Source organism: Aspergillus affinis, assembly GCF_023601865.1.
Source record: "Aspergillus affinis strain CMG 70 chromosome Unknown NODE_128_length_104215_cov_87_854232, whole genome shotgun sequence".
Taxonomy (NCBI): Eukaryota; Fungi; Ascomycota; class Eurotiomycetes; order Eurotiales; family Aspergillaceae; genus Aspergillus; species Aspergillus affinis.
Window position 1 is genome coordinate 18359 of NW_026515909.1, and position 16163 is coordinate 34521.

Here is a 16163-nt window from a genome sequence, read left to right on the forward strand (position 1 = left end):
CAGGTAAATGAATAGATAGAGAAGAATCAAATTACCAAGAGGCTAAACTCCGTCCTAGACAATCTAATGAATGATAAATCCTCAGGCATCTGATCTAAGCATAGTAGAGCTATAATCCGTCCTTTTCCCAGCCTTTCCATTTCCGATACTGTTCACAATAGAAACTGAATCACTAATCTTTGATCATATTTTATAAAATCCTTTACATCCTGCGAACCAACCCACGAGCCTCAGGCACAAACACGCAGGGCCAGGCACCCACACCCTAAGTAACTAGGCAGCAACAGCACAAGCCTCAGGCACCACTCCATCAATGCTCTTTTCCCTCTCCCCCGAGCCTCACCCTGCATCCTTCAGCAGATCCCAGCTGAAAAAGGCAACTAAAAAATCCCGCACCACAACGCAGATGAACCGTGCACTTCTTTCGGGCTCTACCTACACTGTCACGATCGTTCAAGACATACCCCCAATCGGGACGCCGATCGTGAGTGAGTCAACGGGCTAGAATCCGACCCACTCACTGTGCCCATGCCAGCCTTGCGCGCCTACAATGTGTGATGACTGCGGCAAAGGAATGCAGGACGGATTACTGGTTAGTCATATCGCTGTGGAATTGAAGGATGATTCATGCATTGATTGGTTGGGTTAGAGTGAATGCTGTACATCCAGGATGCAGTTAGGCAGTGGCTTGGTGGTTGTGGAGCTTGCTTGCCTGTTTCTGCCTGGACGTTAGGTATACTGTACAGTAGTAGTATGTGTGACTGGGGAGGTGAGGCTGAAGTAGGATTTGACTTACTTTTTTTTTCTGTGACGTGACTGGCGATTGCCTTGACTGAGTGTCTGGTTTGGCTAGATGAACATATAAAGAGGTGCCTTGTTCGCGTCTTCTTCAGGGATTCATTGCAGTCTTCTCGGGCATAGAGGGTGTTGGGGGATCTGTTTCTTTCTTTTTCTCTACTTGCACATTGATTGACTCTTGATATTGAGTCTATTCTTACCATATTCTCTTCTTCCATATCATACTTCCCTTCCTGGTTATCATACTCACCTTTGTGATAACCTCCTCAATGGCAAACCTCACCTCCAACCTTCCCTCCAACTCCTCCTCCTCCATCCTCACTCCCTCTGACACCGCCATCCTCGAAGCCTTCATCCCGGGCTACTCCTTCATCTCCCGCATCCTAATCAACCACCTCCACATCGACCCAACGCGATACCTACCCTACGTACTCGCCTGTGTCGTCCTCCTCGCATCCCTAAAATACACCTCCTCACGAATCCGCCACCTCATCGAAACGCACTGCGTCTCGAAAGCCGAGATCCGTCTCGATGACGAAATCTACAGTTACCTGATGTTCTGGCTAGCGCAGCAGCCGTTCACGAATCGCACGACGCATTTCGTCGCCGGTACGCGCACCGGCGGATCCCGCTCTTATTATCATGACTCGGACGCGGAGGATGACGAGTCCGAAGATGATGAGTACGACGCCGACGGGAACGTGCTGGTCTCGTTTGACGCGTACTGGGCGAAGGCGAAGAACCGCGATAAGTATAAACGGTTGCGGTTCACGCCCGCGGAGGGCACACACTATTTCTGGTTCCGGAGGCACTTGTTGGCATTCATGCGTGTGAAGGAGGATTCGAATAATAACACTGCGAGCTTCTACACCCGTATGGCTCCCGAACGGCTCTATCTGGCGTGTTTGGGTCGCGATCCGGCCATTCTGAAGGAGTTGCTGGTGGAGGCCCAGAGGGCCTATGTGGCCCGGGACTTGAATACGACGGTCATCTATCGGGCGCAGAAATCGCCCGGCGAGTATGTCGACTGGACGAGATGTATGTCGCGGGCGCCGAGACCGCTGTCGACGGTGGTGCTGGCGGCCGAACGCAAGCAGGCGTTCATCGATGATATCAAGGAGTATTTGCATCCCCGGACGAGACGCTGGTATTCGAATCGAGGCATCCCGTATCGGAGGGGATATTTGCTGCATGGACCGCCGGGGACGGGGAAGACGAGTTTGTGCTTCGCCGCGTCCGGCATGCTCGGGTTGAGTCTGTATCTGCTGAATCTGAGCTCGAAGAGCTTCGGCGAGGATGACTTGATGAGTCTGTTTCATGAGCTGCCGAGGCGGTGCATTGTGCTCCTGGAGGATGTGGATTGCGCCGGGGTGGTGAGGGAGAGGACTTTGGGGGATGGAGGAGAGAAGGGAGGGGAGCAGAAGGAGAAGGAGAAGTCTGGTCCGTCGTCAGAGGACACCGCTGCGAAGCCGGGCGTGTCGCTATCCGGACTGCTGAATGTCATCGACGGCGTGGCGGCGAGCGAAGGCCGCATTCTCGTCATGACGACCAATCACCCGGATAAGTTGGACGCGGCGCTGCTTCGTCCCGGGCGTGTGGATATGTCCGTGGAGTTCGGATACGCCGAGACCGAAGATATCAGGGAGCTCTTCGCGGCCATTTATTCGTCCCTCGAGGGCGACGTGCGACTACCTAGGGGAAGAGCCATGGTGTTGGAGAAGGAGAAGCAGAAGGAAAACGGCGATGTCATTCAGGCCCCATGGCATCGCATTTCGCGCGAAAAGGTCCAGGGGCTGGCTGCGGAGTTCGCGTTGCGTGTGCCACCCGCGGAGTTCACCGCTGCTGAGATTCAGGGATATCTTCTGAATCACAAGGATGATCCTGAGAGCGCCATCAAGGGGGTTGAGGCATGGGTGGAAAGCACCCGGTCGAAGCGCAAGGAGAAGGAGAGTCCCCTGGCTGCATCAGGTGTTTAGCTGTTTCCCCGAGACTCGATAGAGGGAGAGACATACAATAGAATTAGATACCCTTCTCTCCTCCATGTAGAAAGCATCAATCTCATCATCTGATTATTGAACTATATTCCATCCCAAACTGAACTTTCTGTCCCTGAGACGTAGACGCTCTGACAACCATAATGTTTATGCCAGAGTCATAATATCAGTGCTAACACAAGATATAACCTGCAAGAAAGGGGGCTTTCAAGAAGGCGCTTGATATATAGAAAGATGATTCGAGTATATTCAAATGTGATGTTCGTAAAGAAAATTAAAGATAAAGAACGACGGCACTTAATCCATGCCCGCCAATGAAATTCAATCATATGACACATTAAGAAAAATCCAGAAGACAATCTATTCAAGCATCTAATCATAATGCTGTAACCTGATCCCCGTCGATCGAAATATCCGCAGCATATGTGCACCGCTTATCCTCGCCGCAGAACCCATGGAACAGGATCCGATCCCCGCAACCACAGACCGTGCCTCCCCCGGGGGAAGTCAGGCCATAATCGCCGGTTTTGAAAAGCTTGTGGTCGTTCTTGACGTACGGGCCCGTGATGGATTTCGAGGTCGCATAGCGCACATCGTACTTGGGGTCGGTGTAACAGTGGGTGGAGTAGAAAAGGAAGTAGGTATCATCGTGTAAGATGAGGTTGGGCGCCTCGACCAACGGTCCAGCGCTGTCGTCGCGGTCCAGGATCTGCACGGCTTCCCCGTCGAGGGTGAAGCCGTCCTCCTTGACTTTCTGCATCAGGATGGGGGTCGATTTCAAGGGCTCGATGCCGTTGTTGCAGTCGCCGCCGTTGCCGATGCTGTTGCCGTCGACTTTAAAGACGACGTACCGACTACCGTCCTTGTCGAGGAAGCCGGCGGGGTCAATTGAGCCGCCTTGGTCGAGGCGGCAGGAGAGAGGTTCCGGGTTGGGGATGTAGGGCCCGGCGGGATCAGTGCCTTCGGAGACGGCGACTCCGACACAGTGGTGTCTGACCATTTCTTTGGCTTCGCCGGAGTAGTACATCACGTACTTTCCATCTTTCTGTACATTTTGTTAGTGTTGGGTAGAGTTTTAGATTGCTTGGCTGAAGACATACCCGTTGGACTACGTCAGGAGCCCAATGATCAATTTCGGTCTCCCACCCCGCAAGAGTAGGCAGTGCTTCCTTGTCTGTGAGAGTCCATGTCTGAAAGTCCGGCGAGGTAGCGACCTGTATACGCTTCCCATTTCCATTGGTGCCAAAGGCATACCAAGTTCCGTCGGGGGCTCCCACGAAGCTAGGATCAGGGAAGTCGGAATCAATGGCTAGGCGAGCTCCTGCTGCTCGTTTCTGAAAGGGAGAAGCCAAGGCCCCTGTCACCAGGGCTAGGCCCAGAGTCCATGAGGATAGTTGAGAACACCACATGGCTAGTAGACTAGACGTCTGCGGAGCACAAGACCGAAGTCGTCAAAATGGAAAAGGAAGAATGTCAGCAGGTGAAAAAAAAGAGACTGGGAGGCACGTAGACAATGGCCGAGAACGATCAAAGGAATGTCTATAGCATGGTATGCAAATCTTCAGGATGCGTCAAGCCTTTTAATACTTGACAACGACCCCCTCCTCTCGGAGGAAGTAGGTGATCGGCCCCCGTACCATTTCTTGTCGACTGCATTTGGCCCCAGAGTGGAATAGGGTAATTAGGAAGGTTTGGTCCGGTAGACGAAATCATCAGTCATTTGATAGGCAGGCAACCAGATGGGCGACTGGGTCTGCTGGACCAAAGTATGGGACACATCGCCAAGCCCCTGGAAAGAACAATCAGCCGGAAAGTGGGGGATCAGTTGCAGAACGCCATTTGACATAGTTTCGGAGGTTAGTGGATCAAATCACAAAGCAACTTGGGGCGAATAGTCCCTGACACTGGGAGCAGATCTTGACTGGCGTGGCAGAGTCCGGACGCTTTGAGTGACCCTTCTGCATGCAAGTCCCGCAAGGCTGTCCATACTTCAATTGTTCCGGGGCAATTGACAGGCACCCGGTTGATCACGACACTGCACCCGGTCACTGGGGTCTGCTGCAGTAGATTTAAAAAATGGGTGAATGACTCGACGTGACTGGTTCACCCAAAAACCATATCAACCTACCGACGGCGGTGCCGGGCGGTGCGAAGTGGCGCTCATGCGAAATCCCAGGTTGTTTGAATATTGCCGGATGCGGGAATGGTCTTGGCTCGGGCCGACGCTGATTTGCCGAGGATTCATTTCCATTTCCTAGTTCTTAGTTGGGCGTCGATCCTTGTGGGCAGCCGCCGTGATGACCCTGGATGGCGGCTGATCCTCCCATCAATAACTTCACTAACTAACTAGAAGCTATCTGGGATGAGTCAGCCTGATCCGAAACCGTCGGTGTTGGATCCTCCATGGCGAAGCTTGTGGATCAAGAGCATCGAGAGTAGGTAAAAAGCAAAATGGATAAGCGACGCAAGGGCAATGCAGAGCAGACCTCTACAGCCCAGATTTCACCCCTGAGAGTTCTTGTAATTCTCTCACACTGCATATGCTGTGCCTTCGCCTCTTGGATGTATTACGACCTTTTTTTTTCTTGTTTTTGTTTTTTCCTTGTGTCAAGGAAGATCTTCCGTCTGCTGATAGGGGGAGCCCTCAAATCCCCCTTCGCTAGCAGGAACCACAAAAGCCAGCCAGTCAGTCATATTCGGTCATACCCGTCGAAATTAAAATCGCCCTAGACATCTGACTTCAGGGCCAACGAAGTCTTGTCAGACGCCTTCGGAAGCCGTGAAGTCGGAAGGCAGACTGGCTCTTCTTGGCAGGAATGCAAGCTTGTGATTTCTTATCTCATCGCCGATCTTTTCTTTTTCTTTTTTTCTGTTCCCTTTTTTTTCCCATTCGAATTTTGACTCCAAATTCTCCACATTTCCCCTTTTCGGAAAATAGAAGCCAACCCGTCGCGCAGGCTGTACAAGTAGTAGTTGGAGGCCAGTGCACTTTCTTATTCCTACCGTAAAATAGAAACAATGCTCGGATCAATGGGAGGCGGATACCAGACAATCCATAAGGCGCAGGACACATGGCAGGAAGCAAAACGTCGTGTTTCCTTGGCTCGGGGCCAGGTTCGGATCCAACCAAGTTCACGACCCTGACCCTAAAATGGGGGTCACTTGGTGATGTCACATTGTGCTTCCAGCTGTCGACGATCCCGTCCAATCGTAGTCGCGAGGCCAACTTACAAACACCGTTTGTTCCTGATGTCAGGAATCAAGAGGCGCACAGGTTCACCGGACGCCGGCGTTGACTCGACTCGAGTAACTCGACTCGCCTCGCGACAGGTATGGCAGATCCGATCCTCGAATCCAGCCGACCGACCGACAGGATACCCTTGGGCAGCTCCACTCTTTCCTCTGTCCTGTCAATCCGCCGTGCAGATCTCGCCAGATAATCTTTGTCTCGGACCTGCACCCCTTGCGTGAGGTGGATTGGGCTCCATGGGGCTTTGTTGCCTGTCTGTCTTGCGATGTCCAACCGCGGAAAACAACCTAAACTCTTTCCTAAGATCTGGGAAAAGATCGGTCTAGTCATGTCTCTCAATAATATTTCGTAGCCAGGCCAAGACACGACAAAAAGAAGGTTTCCGCGGGTGAGTTGTCACAAATAAGAGCCGTTCCGCGTTCCGTCTAAAGCGGAAGGAGAAACAGACAGAAGCGACTCTTTGTCGAGGACTTTCCCATCAGATGAGCGATTTAACCATCCAACAAAGAAGAGTCGTGTGAGCCATTCCCCAGCACGAAGTACCCCGGACTTTTCTTCTAGCGGTTTTCCCCGCAGAAATGGTTACACTGACGCCATTGCCGAGGCCTGTCGTCTGAAATCTCAGCTCGGCGAAGCTCATTATTGAGTCGGTATTGTTATGTCCCAGCAGCAAGGCTCGAGTGTGGGGAGAGAGACTTAGTAAATTAGTGTCAACTAGCCATCTCGTGCACACTCTAATTCAATCACCATTGGTTCCGTGGGGGCGAGCCTGAACCACGGGTCGCGGCACGTCTCTTTTTTTGGGCACCATGACCTACCTACGTCCTGGAGATCGACACTCGTCAGTACAGTAAGATTATAGCCTTGCGGTTGGGATGACTTGGTCAGCAACGGGTAGTATCGGGCCTCATTCAGGTTGTGTTTCGAAAGTTCATCTGGAGACACCGACATTGGGGTCGAAGTGCCTACGTTGAGACTCTTGCCAGTTTCAGTAAGGGGGAGATGACGCCCATGATCACGGTACATTCCATGTGAGATGCGCAATGATGTCAATACAGATGATTGCGCTGGTGCTGATAGAGACGCGAGAAGGGAAGGGGAGTGGGAGAAGAGCAGGAGAAAAGAGAAGAGGATAAGTCACGTTGAGAGGGATGCCTGAGGAACTCAGGCCAAACCTCCAACTCGTCATTGTTCGTCCGATATTCATAGAATCATTTTATATACAAAGTAGATCATAACCATAACATCATACAGACTCCCCAACTCCTATACACCCTAGACGAAGATGAAATCTCTCATCCCGTCAAAACCCACGTCTCAAACGGCGTCCCTCGCGCCTCCTTCCTCCCATCCTCCATCATCCCAAACAGCACCGGCTCGAACTCACAAGAATCCGCATACCGTCTGATCAACTCCCTCCAGTAACACGACTCCGCCGCAGGAGTCAAATACCGATCGCGAAACGTCCTAACCGCATTCTCTGCGATCCGCTGCGCCGTCTCGGGATTATCGATCAGAAACTCGACCTTCCGCTCCAGATCCGAGAAATCGTTCTGCACCTGCACATAGTTCGCCTCCGGACCCGATGCGATGAGCGCCGCATGATGCACCTCCTTCCACGCCAGCTGATGCGTGATCGTCACAGACCGGCAATTGAGCAGGTACTTACCGCGGCCGGAGAAGCTACGCCCCTCCGCGTGCGCCAGGAACATATACCGACAGTGCTCTTCCATCGGGAGCAGATTGTACCGGATATCGTTCTCGTTATCCCAGTCGATCACGCGGATGCTGGCCCAGCTCTTGCCCTGGGCGGCTTTGAGCAGTTTCCCGCGCAGCTGCGGGTTCGTGGCGACGCTGCCGCGCCAGACGAGCTGTTTCTTCTTCGACGGGAAGGAAACCCCGTGCTGGATGTTCGGTGATGATGATGATGATGAGTCGCCGTCGTCCACGGACGCGATCCGTGCGCGGATGTCCTTATACGAGCCGATCTTGACCTCCGGCCACGACCAGTATCCAAAGTCCGGCATGAGCCAGACGTTCGTGTCCTCGTCCTTCTTGGAGTAGGACCAGATGGGACCGTCGCCTGTGCTGTAGTCTTCGGTCGTCAGGACGAATTCGACGTTGGGTAGGTTGCGACTGTCGGGGAACGAAGCCAGCGCGCGGTGAAGTGAGTTCAAGGTCGCTTTGCCGCGACTGAAGGTTGCCGGCATGGCGCCGAAATCGACAATATATAACTGTTGCGGTCATGGTTTAGCAATAGTTCACGCAGAGTTCACACAGACGACAATCCACAACTGATCGCCATCGCAGGAAGATCTTACCTCCCCATCTTGCACAACCGCCCGCACCATCCCATCCTCCACGGATACCTCATTCACTTCCTGAAACTTAATTTTCTTCTCCTTCCTCCCCTCAGCAGCCTTGTCCAACTCCACGAACAGCTTCGGAAACGCAGCCCGACACTGCTCATCCGAAAGGCCGTGATCATTCGCATCTCTCCGAGTATGGAATTCCCATTCTGTAGTATTCAAATGCGCCGACGGGCATTTCAGCGGTGGTTTATCGGCCGTTCTTAGAATATATTTCGTAGCCGAAGTGGAGAGGCGGTCGCTAAAGAGCAGGAATGCGACGATCAACAGGGACAAAATGGCGCCGATGCCGACGAAACGGAGCCATGTCGTTCGGGTCTGGTTGGTTTGCGTCCAGCGCATTGGGATTGAGGTATATATACTGTAGTTATACTGCCGAGGATGGTGAGCTGGTGAGCGTTGAATGGTGTTGTTGTTGTTGATTGAGGTTTCGTCTGTATACTCCGCTGCTGGGTTCTCGGGGCAGATGTGTCATTCATGTAGCAACTGTCATGTCGATCAGAAGCTTTATCGGTAAGAATATTCTGCTAGCCAGGGATAAAAATAATTTAAGATAAGAATAAGATTGTGGTAGGTCAGTTGAAGGTCATGCAGTTAGGCATGACAGTCCGTAGGCTGTTGTGGTTCCCATGGCAACAGGTGTGCATCAATTCAATGAGATCATCAATTAGTTACCACTGGGGCATCCGTCATACACGACTAACTAGATAGCGTTATGCGTAATACTGACTGTAAAATCCATGGATTTTCGGCTAAAATAATGAAATCAATATCTAATGGTTCACTCAGAGTGTATTCAGCTTTCACTTTGGAAAAAGAAAAAAAAAAAAAATCAACAAACAATGGCCACCGCCGCCTGCGGGCACAGAGGGCCTCGTATATCATCGCTTGCCGACCGATCACGTCTATGTCTTGCAGATAGGGGAGGGTAACTTCAACTATATACAGGGAGATCGCATGTGTACTAAGGGGCAGGTATATTCAGGGGGTATCTCTAAACCAATCAATCACAAAATTATATCAAAACGAAGGGAAACGGTGATCAACAAAAGATAGACAGACTCCAGGCCTGGGTGTGAGGCGCAAAAACAATTCGATCTGATGAGAAACGCGAGAGAGCGTAAGGTGGACCTCGCCTGCCCATGACCATGCGAGAGAAAGAATAAGGGTAAAAGTGAAAGCCGAACCATTCAAATGCAACCAATAAAGCAGGAAAGTAATATCGTGTGTTCAATGCATCGCTTGCGTAACGTCGGCAAAAGTCGTTCCAATAATAATCGAGAGAATAAAAGTGGTGGCGCACTTCATCCAGACCCGTTGATCGGTGCCTTACCCCCGTGGCTGAAGTAACTTTCGTCGATCTTCAGGATCCATTCAACCTTCTGGGCTTCGGTACGAGCGGCAAAGAGGAAGGTGTTCTGCGATCCATACACCGCAAATACATTCGGCCGTCCCTTGGGCGACGAGCCATTATCGCCTCGCACTCCTGGGCCATCAAGAAGGCGTGCAAAATCAGGGGCGTGATCCACGCGTGAATGTCGCAAATTGATGGCATTGATTTCATCCCCGTCGGGAACAGAGTACACGTGAAGGTATGGCCGGCGAAGTTCTACAAAGCGTCGGACCCAGTGGGTGCTGGTATCGTCAGGCGTCAAGAGATATCCATTCTTCGAAGAAGATGCATTCTTTGGAAGAGTCTGGATGGTTGCAATGAAGCGCGGCTTTAGCGATGCTTCGTCAGAGATAGAGCTGGAATCATCGCCCGAGGATGGCTGGGTCCGCGAGGCAAACGCTGCGCCCCCGTCAGGAGGCTCCGTGTTGCTCCGAACAAGGATCGCCTCGATAGGATCGGTCTTCGTGGTCCAAAGTTCCACGTATTTCCGAAGCAACTTGGCTTTTCGCTCTGAGTTCTCCTGGCTGCGAAGGGGGGTTGATCGGCCGCTCCGTGGAGGGGATGCCACCAGACTACTCGCGCTGAGGGCTCCTTTGGCAGCATTCAATTCGGCGACTCGTCGACGTCGCTTACGGGCTGCGATGTAATCACGCACCAGTGACACTTTGCGTGGCGACCACGTTGTCAAGAGCTCCTCGCCCTTCACGTAATCATTCTGAGTGTTCATACGCCAAAGGTCCGCAGCGCGTTTGGCAGAAACGGGTCGAACAGCCAAGGAGAACATGCGAACCGTGGAATGTACAATTCGAGTAGAATTGAAAAACTGCTTGAACATGGACTGTGGGCGCACATAGGTTCGACTTTGGATCTGGAGCGTCAAGTCTACGTCAAAGGACACAGGATCCTGCAAGCGCGATGAAATGAGATCCCACCGAACCGTTACCTGCACGCGATACTTGTCGGCTGTGACTCGGTCTAGGAGTAGAGAGCCATGCAGACTAGAGTCCCATTGGGCGATCAACGTAACGTTGGATGTTCCATCCGCATTGTCTTTCACCATCGGTTCCTGAACGAACTTCAACGGAACATCCGGCGTCTGAAGGTCCTGGTCTGGGATCTTGCCCCATGGGTCTAGCAGACGCACTGAGCCTGCTCGTATGTGGTTGAGGTTGTCCCAAGGAAGACTCTCGGTGGAGCTATAGGTCAGGGTTACCAAGACCCGACGTTGAAGTCCCTGGTGGAGTTGATACGTGCCCACATCAAGACTGCTGCTCTGAACCACCTCGACAGGAAGGTACTCTCCGGTTTCGGCCAGCTCCAGGATTTGCATTCGCGCGAAAACATCGTGTCGTTCTTCTGAGAAAAATTCAGACTCCGCGATGCGAGGGGTTTTGCGTATCTGGGGTGCTGGTTCTGCCGAGTCGCGCATATCGTCCCAGCTGAGAAGCTTGTCCATGTGCATGGGTGTCACTCGCGCGTACACGCAAACCTTCAGGGCCGCACTTCGCGGGCTGGACAGCGGTAGGCTCATACTGTGAACGCTTTCGAAGCGGACAGGAGATTCATCAAACCCACTAATCATCTGAGTAGTAGTGGCACCTCCCTCCTCGGATATTCCTGGCACGAAGAGTTGAGCGTGGACCTCCGTACCTTCCCATTCGGCAAAGCCAACCATATCACGCATGACAACATTGAACTTCAGAGTAGACGATGGCGCCTGAGCAGAGGATGGTTCCAAGGACAGTCTAATGATGCCGATCACATTTTGTGTGTAGGGCGAAGTGATTTCAACGGAGAAGTCTTGCACTCGTGTCTCAAAGACCGCCGTCAGTGGGATATCAGCGTCACCCACCAGCGAATACTGTGGGGAGCAGGGCTCCGAGAAAGGATTCTCGAGTTTAAAGTGTTGAATATAGTCTGGCCGGTCGATATACTGGTGCAGTTGGCGCATAGATTGAAGACGGCGCTGGAGCTTCTCGAGAGACCAGAGGTGGATCACGCACTGCTTGAAATCGATTACGCGCACTGCGATGCAGGGTTTCTTGGCCTCGTCAAGCACAACATCTTCATCACCAGAGATGCCATTCAAGACCAGATCGTACGAAGACGCCATGTTGTGTCCATGGTCGACGACCGCAAATTGGAAAACGACGTTCTTATCCATTATCTGGCTCATCACCTGAGCCTCCTTCAGCAACGATGCATGCTGGAGTACGTTCTCTGCCATGCGGACGTAATTCTGTTGCGTCCAATGGCTGAAGACCGAGTGCGCAATTTCTATCTCTTTTGGATCCAATTTTTCAAAGCCGTTCTCGTAAATCTTGGGCACCGGTTGGCCCATATCTTTCATGTGAGACTCGAATTCCTCCTTTTGTTTTCTCAATTGTTCCTCAAATTCTTCTTTGGCCGTTCGCAGAGCTACTTCCATGCGAGTCTTTTCGGAGCGGATGTCGTCTGTACCCTGGCTAGATGAAACCTCCGCGTTTCTTAACTTATCCTGGTACTCCTCCTTCTGTCGGTCCAGCTGGCGCTGCATATCCTGGCGTACAGATTGCAGCGTCGTATCCCCTCCATCTTGACCCTCCTCGTCGTCTTGTTGGCGAGGAGTTCCCGGCATGGTGATAGCAGTATCCAACGAAAAGTTATCGATAGTACCGTTGGACATGTATTTGTCTCGGACAGGAAACGAGCTGAGCGAATCGGAGTCCTCCTCGTTCTCGGCAAGTCCCCGGCGAGTGTTTCTAACTTTTTGCACGTCTTCAAACAGGGCATCCAGCTCATCATCAGGCATGTGGGAAATGTGATCAGGCCCCAGCACAGCACTGACGGCTTCTCGGCGAGCGTTAAGCCAATCAGACTCGCGACCGGGCTGCGAAGGCATTGGCGAATCGGCCCTACTGGAGTCCCCATCGATCTCCGAGCCGGTCTTGCTCAAGCTGCGATCGTGCGTTTTGTTTGGTGCCGGAGACCCTAGCTGACTTGTAGTAACCGAGTGACGCAGCAGACTCTGCTCTACTCGCTCGGCCCGAGCTTCTTGGGGGTGATTGAATCGGAAGATATGGAAATCGCCCAGGATTATCCGAAAGCCGCTTTTGAGGCGTGTTGGCTTATCTATGCGTAACCCGTTGACCATGACGGCGGCACCTTCACTCGGCACAACATTGACGATATTATCCACATTGTCAAACGTACAATGGTTGGCGAGAATCTTCGAACCGTTCAACCGTATCTCCACGTGGTTTCCCTGTTCCATGTTTCCAACCATAGTCGTTCCCGGTTTGATGTTGTAAACAAGACACTCGGCGAGCAGCGGGTCATCACTCAGGTTGACCAAATGCGGCATCTTCTTGGGCGTGCTAAGTCCGATGAAACCCTTCTCAATACTAATTCCCAGTTCTTCCAGAGCCGCCTCTCGTTCTTTGTGGATCTGCTCCGTTTTCACCAACTTCTCTTCCCAAGTTTGGTTCAAGTCTTTGTACAGCTTCTCGCTTTGATTGAGCTGCTCCACAATCTCAGCCTTGCTGACCTTGGTAACGGAGCCATCGTCCTGTTGAATAGAAACCATCTGCTTCTCCAACGGAGTGTCCGGGGGGTATTCTTCAACAAAAGATACTCCGCCTGCTGCCGCCGCCGCCGCTCCGCCCGCACCCACGGCACCCACTACCGGTCCAAGCTTAGACCTCAGTTGCGCCAGCTCTTCCTTTAGTTCTCTGATCATCCGTGCATTAGGATCTTCGTTCACGACTGCATGGTTCTTGATACGTTTCGCGGAGTCGGCATATCGTAAAGTACCGAGAGTCTCTTCGAAGTTGATGTCTGCTGGTGAGATTGCAGCAATCATTGCCGTCATGGAATTACCTCCAAGGGAATCTTTCAGCAACCAGGTAAGAATCGAGTCACGGTAGGGTACCATCGACGCATTTTTCTTCTTGCCAGCAGCCACATCCGCAAGAGCAGCAATGACACGACCCAGTGTTGAAAGCGAACGGTTAATCTCCGCACCCTCTTTCAATCGGGCTCCGGTCGCTCCGGTCGAGTTCGCTCTTTCGGATCCTGCAAGATCGACCAGACTGATTCTTGAAACCTTCTCCGAGTCCATCGACGTCTCCGCATCATGCCGCTTCTGGGTGAGAGTTAGGGTGAAGACCGCATGAGATCGACTAGAAGTCTCGTTCATGTTGGTAGCGGCGACAGTTCTGGCCTTGTTTCCTTCGTCCATCAAATTCTCGATTTCCTCGAACGAGCGCACCACCAGTTTGGCCAAATCCTCGACATAAGGGCCGGTTGACGGGTGCTCACGGACTTTCAAGTTGCCCTTATTCGAGGGGTTCAGCAGATCGCGAACCCTCTCGTTGTAGATTTCCAGATACGACACTTCCACCGTGCAGCCCAGGTTTTTGTCTTGCTGGATCGCAGTGATGCGCTCGAACATCGACTGGCAAATTCTCGGAATGACACCGTATTCCTTGCCATAACCCATCATGGAATACGACTTTCCCGAACCGGTCTGACCGTAGGCAAAGATACAATTGTTGTAGCCTCCGAAGGCATTGTCCAGAAGTGGCGTACCCAGATCATCGAATAGGTTATCTTGGCTCGCGAAATTAGAGGCATGTTTGTCAAAAGACCAATATGACCTATCGAACGCGAACGTTTTGGGTCCTTCCACGGCCTGCTTTCCACCAGCGTTTTTTCGTGATTTATCGACAGCACCGGGTGGCGGCGTGATGACGGTCTGGGTATCTTTCATATGCACAATACATTTTGCGCCTCGTTCGATTTCTGGAAACAAAATTGCTTGCGTTAGCTAGGAGCCGAAAAGGGGGGTGAAGGAAGGGGAGGGGGAAAGAAGAGCACTACGAACTCACCTCGACTGTTGAAAGGCCGAACTCTCACCACCACCTTAATATTTCCTCCACCTCCAGGAGCCATGATGGCCTATACCCCATACACTTGAGGGCCGTTCACCCGCCTCCACCGGCACGAGTTTCGAATTCCAAAGGGGACGGCTCAAAGGAGCGCAAGCGGCCGCGGGGGTTTAATCGGTCCAGAAAACACGGAAGTTGCGAACGCCTCGGAGAGCGCCGCCCTACAGCGTCGCGGAGTGAATGCTTCCCGGAGACCCTGTTACAGCAGGTTCAAGGGTAGGGATTTGGTCTTTTCGGAGTAGCCTCGAGGGGATTGAGAGTCGGTGGTGAGTATCAACAAAGACGTCATGTATACGGACTTGTGTTGGGGAGTAGGATCCCGGGCGCGTTCAGGGGTGGGAGCGAGGTCAGGTTGAACGAGAATAACGGGGGACCATGCAAGGTACCACCAGACGAGACGCGCTATTTGCTTAGTTATCGAGCTGCTCGAGGCAGATGAGGATCGAAGGGGGGAAGATGGGAGAAAATTATAAAATAATGCAGCAGGCGATCGACTCCAGGCCCGGCCGACCCTCGCAGGCACGGGAAAAGCCACATGAGACCGAAGGATGCGCTTAGCTAAGCGTCCCCAGGTTCAGTCCACTTCTCGTCTCGTCCCGTCGCGACCATTCGTTCGTCACCCTTCGGCTCCCTCTAGGACGGGTCACTGTGATCTGTACACGATATGCAGGTACTCTTGTCGGGCAGATCATCGATGAGAACATCAATCTTGCGAACTCCCCGGATAAGTTCTGGAGGTTAATGATGCTTGAAACATCCCTATCAAGTGAAACATCCCTATCAAAAGAAAAAAAAAATTAGGCACAATAATATTCAGATAGGCAATAGATATCATGTTGGGAATACAATACATCCAACCAGTGACACTTCGAGATAGCCGTGGACTCTGCGCAACAAGGGCACTTCCTTCTCTTTATCTTCTCAGCAGCACGCCGTACTCCGCACAATCTGTCGGTTCCAGTTGCACCCACCTCATGGCCAGAAGCATGCCTTGATCACATGATTTGGATATCTTGCATGAGCCACCGGCTCCATTAGAATTGCGTGTAACCGGGTCAGGCTTCTCGATCCATATATAAGCATGGTGGGCAGTGCCGGTGTACTTCTGGCGCACTAGTAATCAGAACCGGTCCTTAAGCAAACTGACAACGTAGGTATACCAGGCATATTGTGCTGACTTGAGGATTATCAAAGGCCAGAGTGGTGTGCTTCCAGCGCTCCAGAATTATGGAGCTATTGCCAATTGTTGAAGGGAGGCCGAACGAGAAAAGTCAGCCAATGTTCAATAGTTATTAGGTTTGATCTAGATGGGTTTCAGCATTCAAAGGCTTATTGCGTACTGCAGACACAGGCACGGTATGTCCTAGAAATCATGAACAATTAGAAAGATATATTTAAGATGAAAGAAATATAAATTGACGATAATAACTA

The 16163-nt window shown here is 51.9% G+C and overlaps 4 protein-coding genes across 4 annotated transcripts; 1 reads left to right on the forward strand and 3 right to left on the reverse strand.

Moving 5' to 3' along the window:
- Positions 1 to 1067: 1067 nt before the first annotated feature.
- KD926_001363 (BCS1 and AAA domain-containing protein) lies at positions 1068 to 2774 on the forward strand (the record flags this gene model as incomplete). The annotated part of the gene is made up of 1 exon (XM_053105063.1): positions 1068 to 2774. The coding sequence occupies one exon, from the start codon at positions 1068 to 1070 to the stop codon at positions 2772 to 2774; it is 1707 nt and encodes a 568-aa protein (XP_052951710.1).
- A 394-nt stretch (positions 2775 to 3168) lies between these two features.
- KD926_001364 (glycoside hydrolase family 43 protein) lies at positions 3169 to 4201 on the reverse strand (the record flags this gene model as incomplete). The annotated part of the gene is made up of 2 exons (XM_053105064.1): positions 3169 to 3837; positions 3893 to 4201. The coding sequence occupies 2 exons, from the start codon at positions 4199 to 4201 to the stop codon at positions 3169 to 3171; spliced, it is 978 nt and encodes a 325-aa protein (XP_052951711.1).
- Positions 4202 to 7337: 3136 nt separating this feature from the next.
- On the reverse strand, positions 7338 to 8753 carry KD926_001365 (DUF821 domain protein; the record flags this gene model as incomplete). The annotated part of the gene is made up of 2 exons (XM_053105065.1): positions 7338 to 8276; positions 8364 to 8753. 2 exons carry the CDS (start codon positions 8751 to 8753, stop codon positions 7338 to 7340), a joined length of 1329 nt encoding a protein of 442 aa, XP_052951712.1.
- A 962-nt stretch (positions 8754 to 9715) lies between these two features.
- On the reverse strand, positions 9716 to 14554 carry KD926_001366 (kinesin-3 motor protein uncA; the record flags this gene model as incomplete). The annotated part of the gene is made up of 1 exon (XM_053105066.1): positions 9716 to 14554. The coding sequence occupies one exon, from the start codon at positions 14552 to 14554 to the stop codon at positions 9716 to 9718; it is 4839 nt and encodes a 1612-aa protein (XP_052951713.1).
- Between the last annotated feature and the right edge of the window lie 1609 nt (positions 14555 to 16163).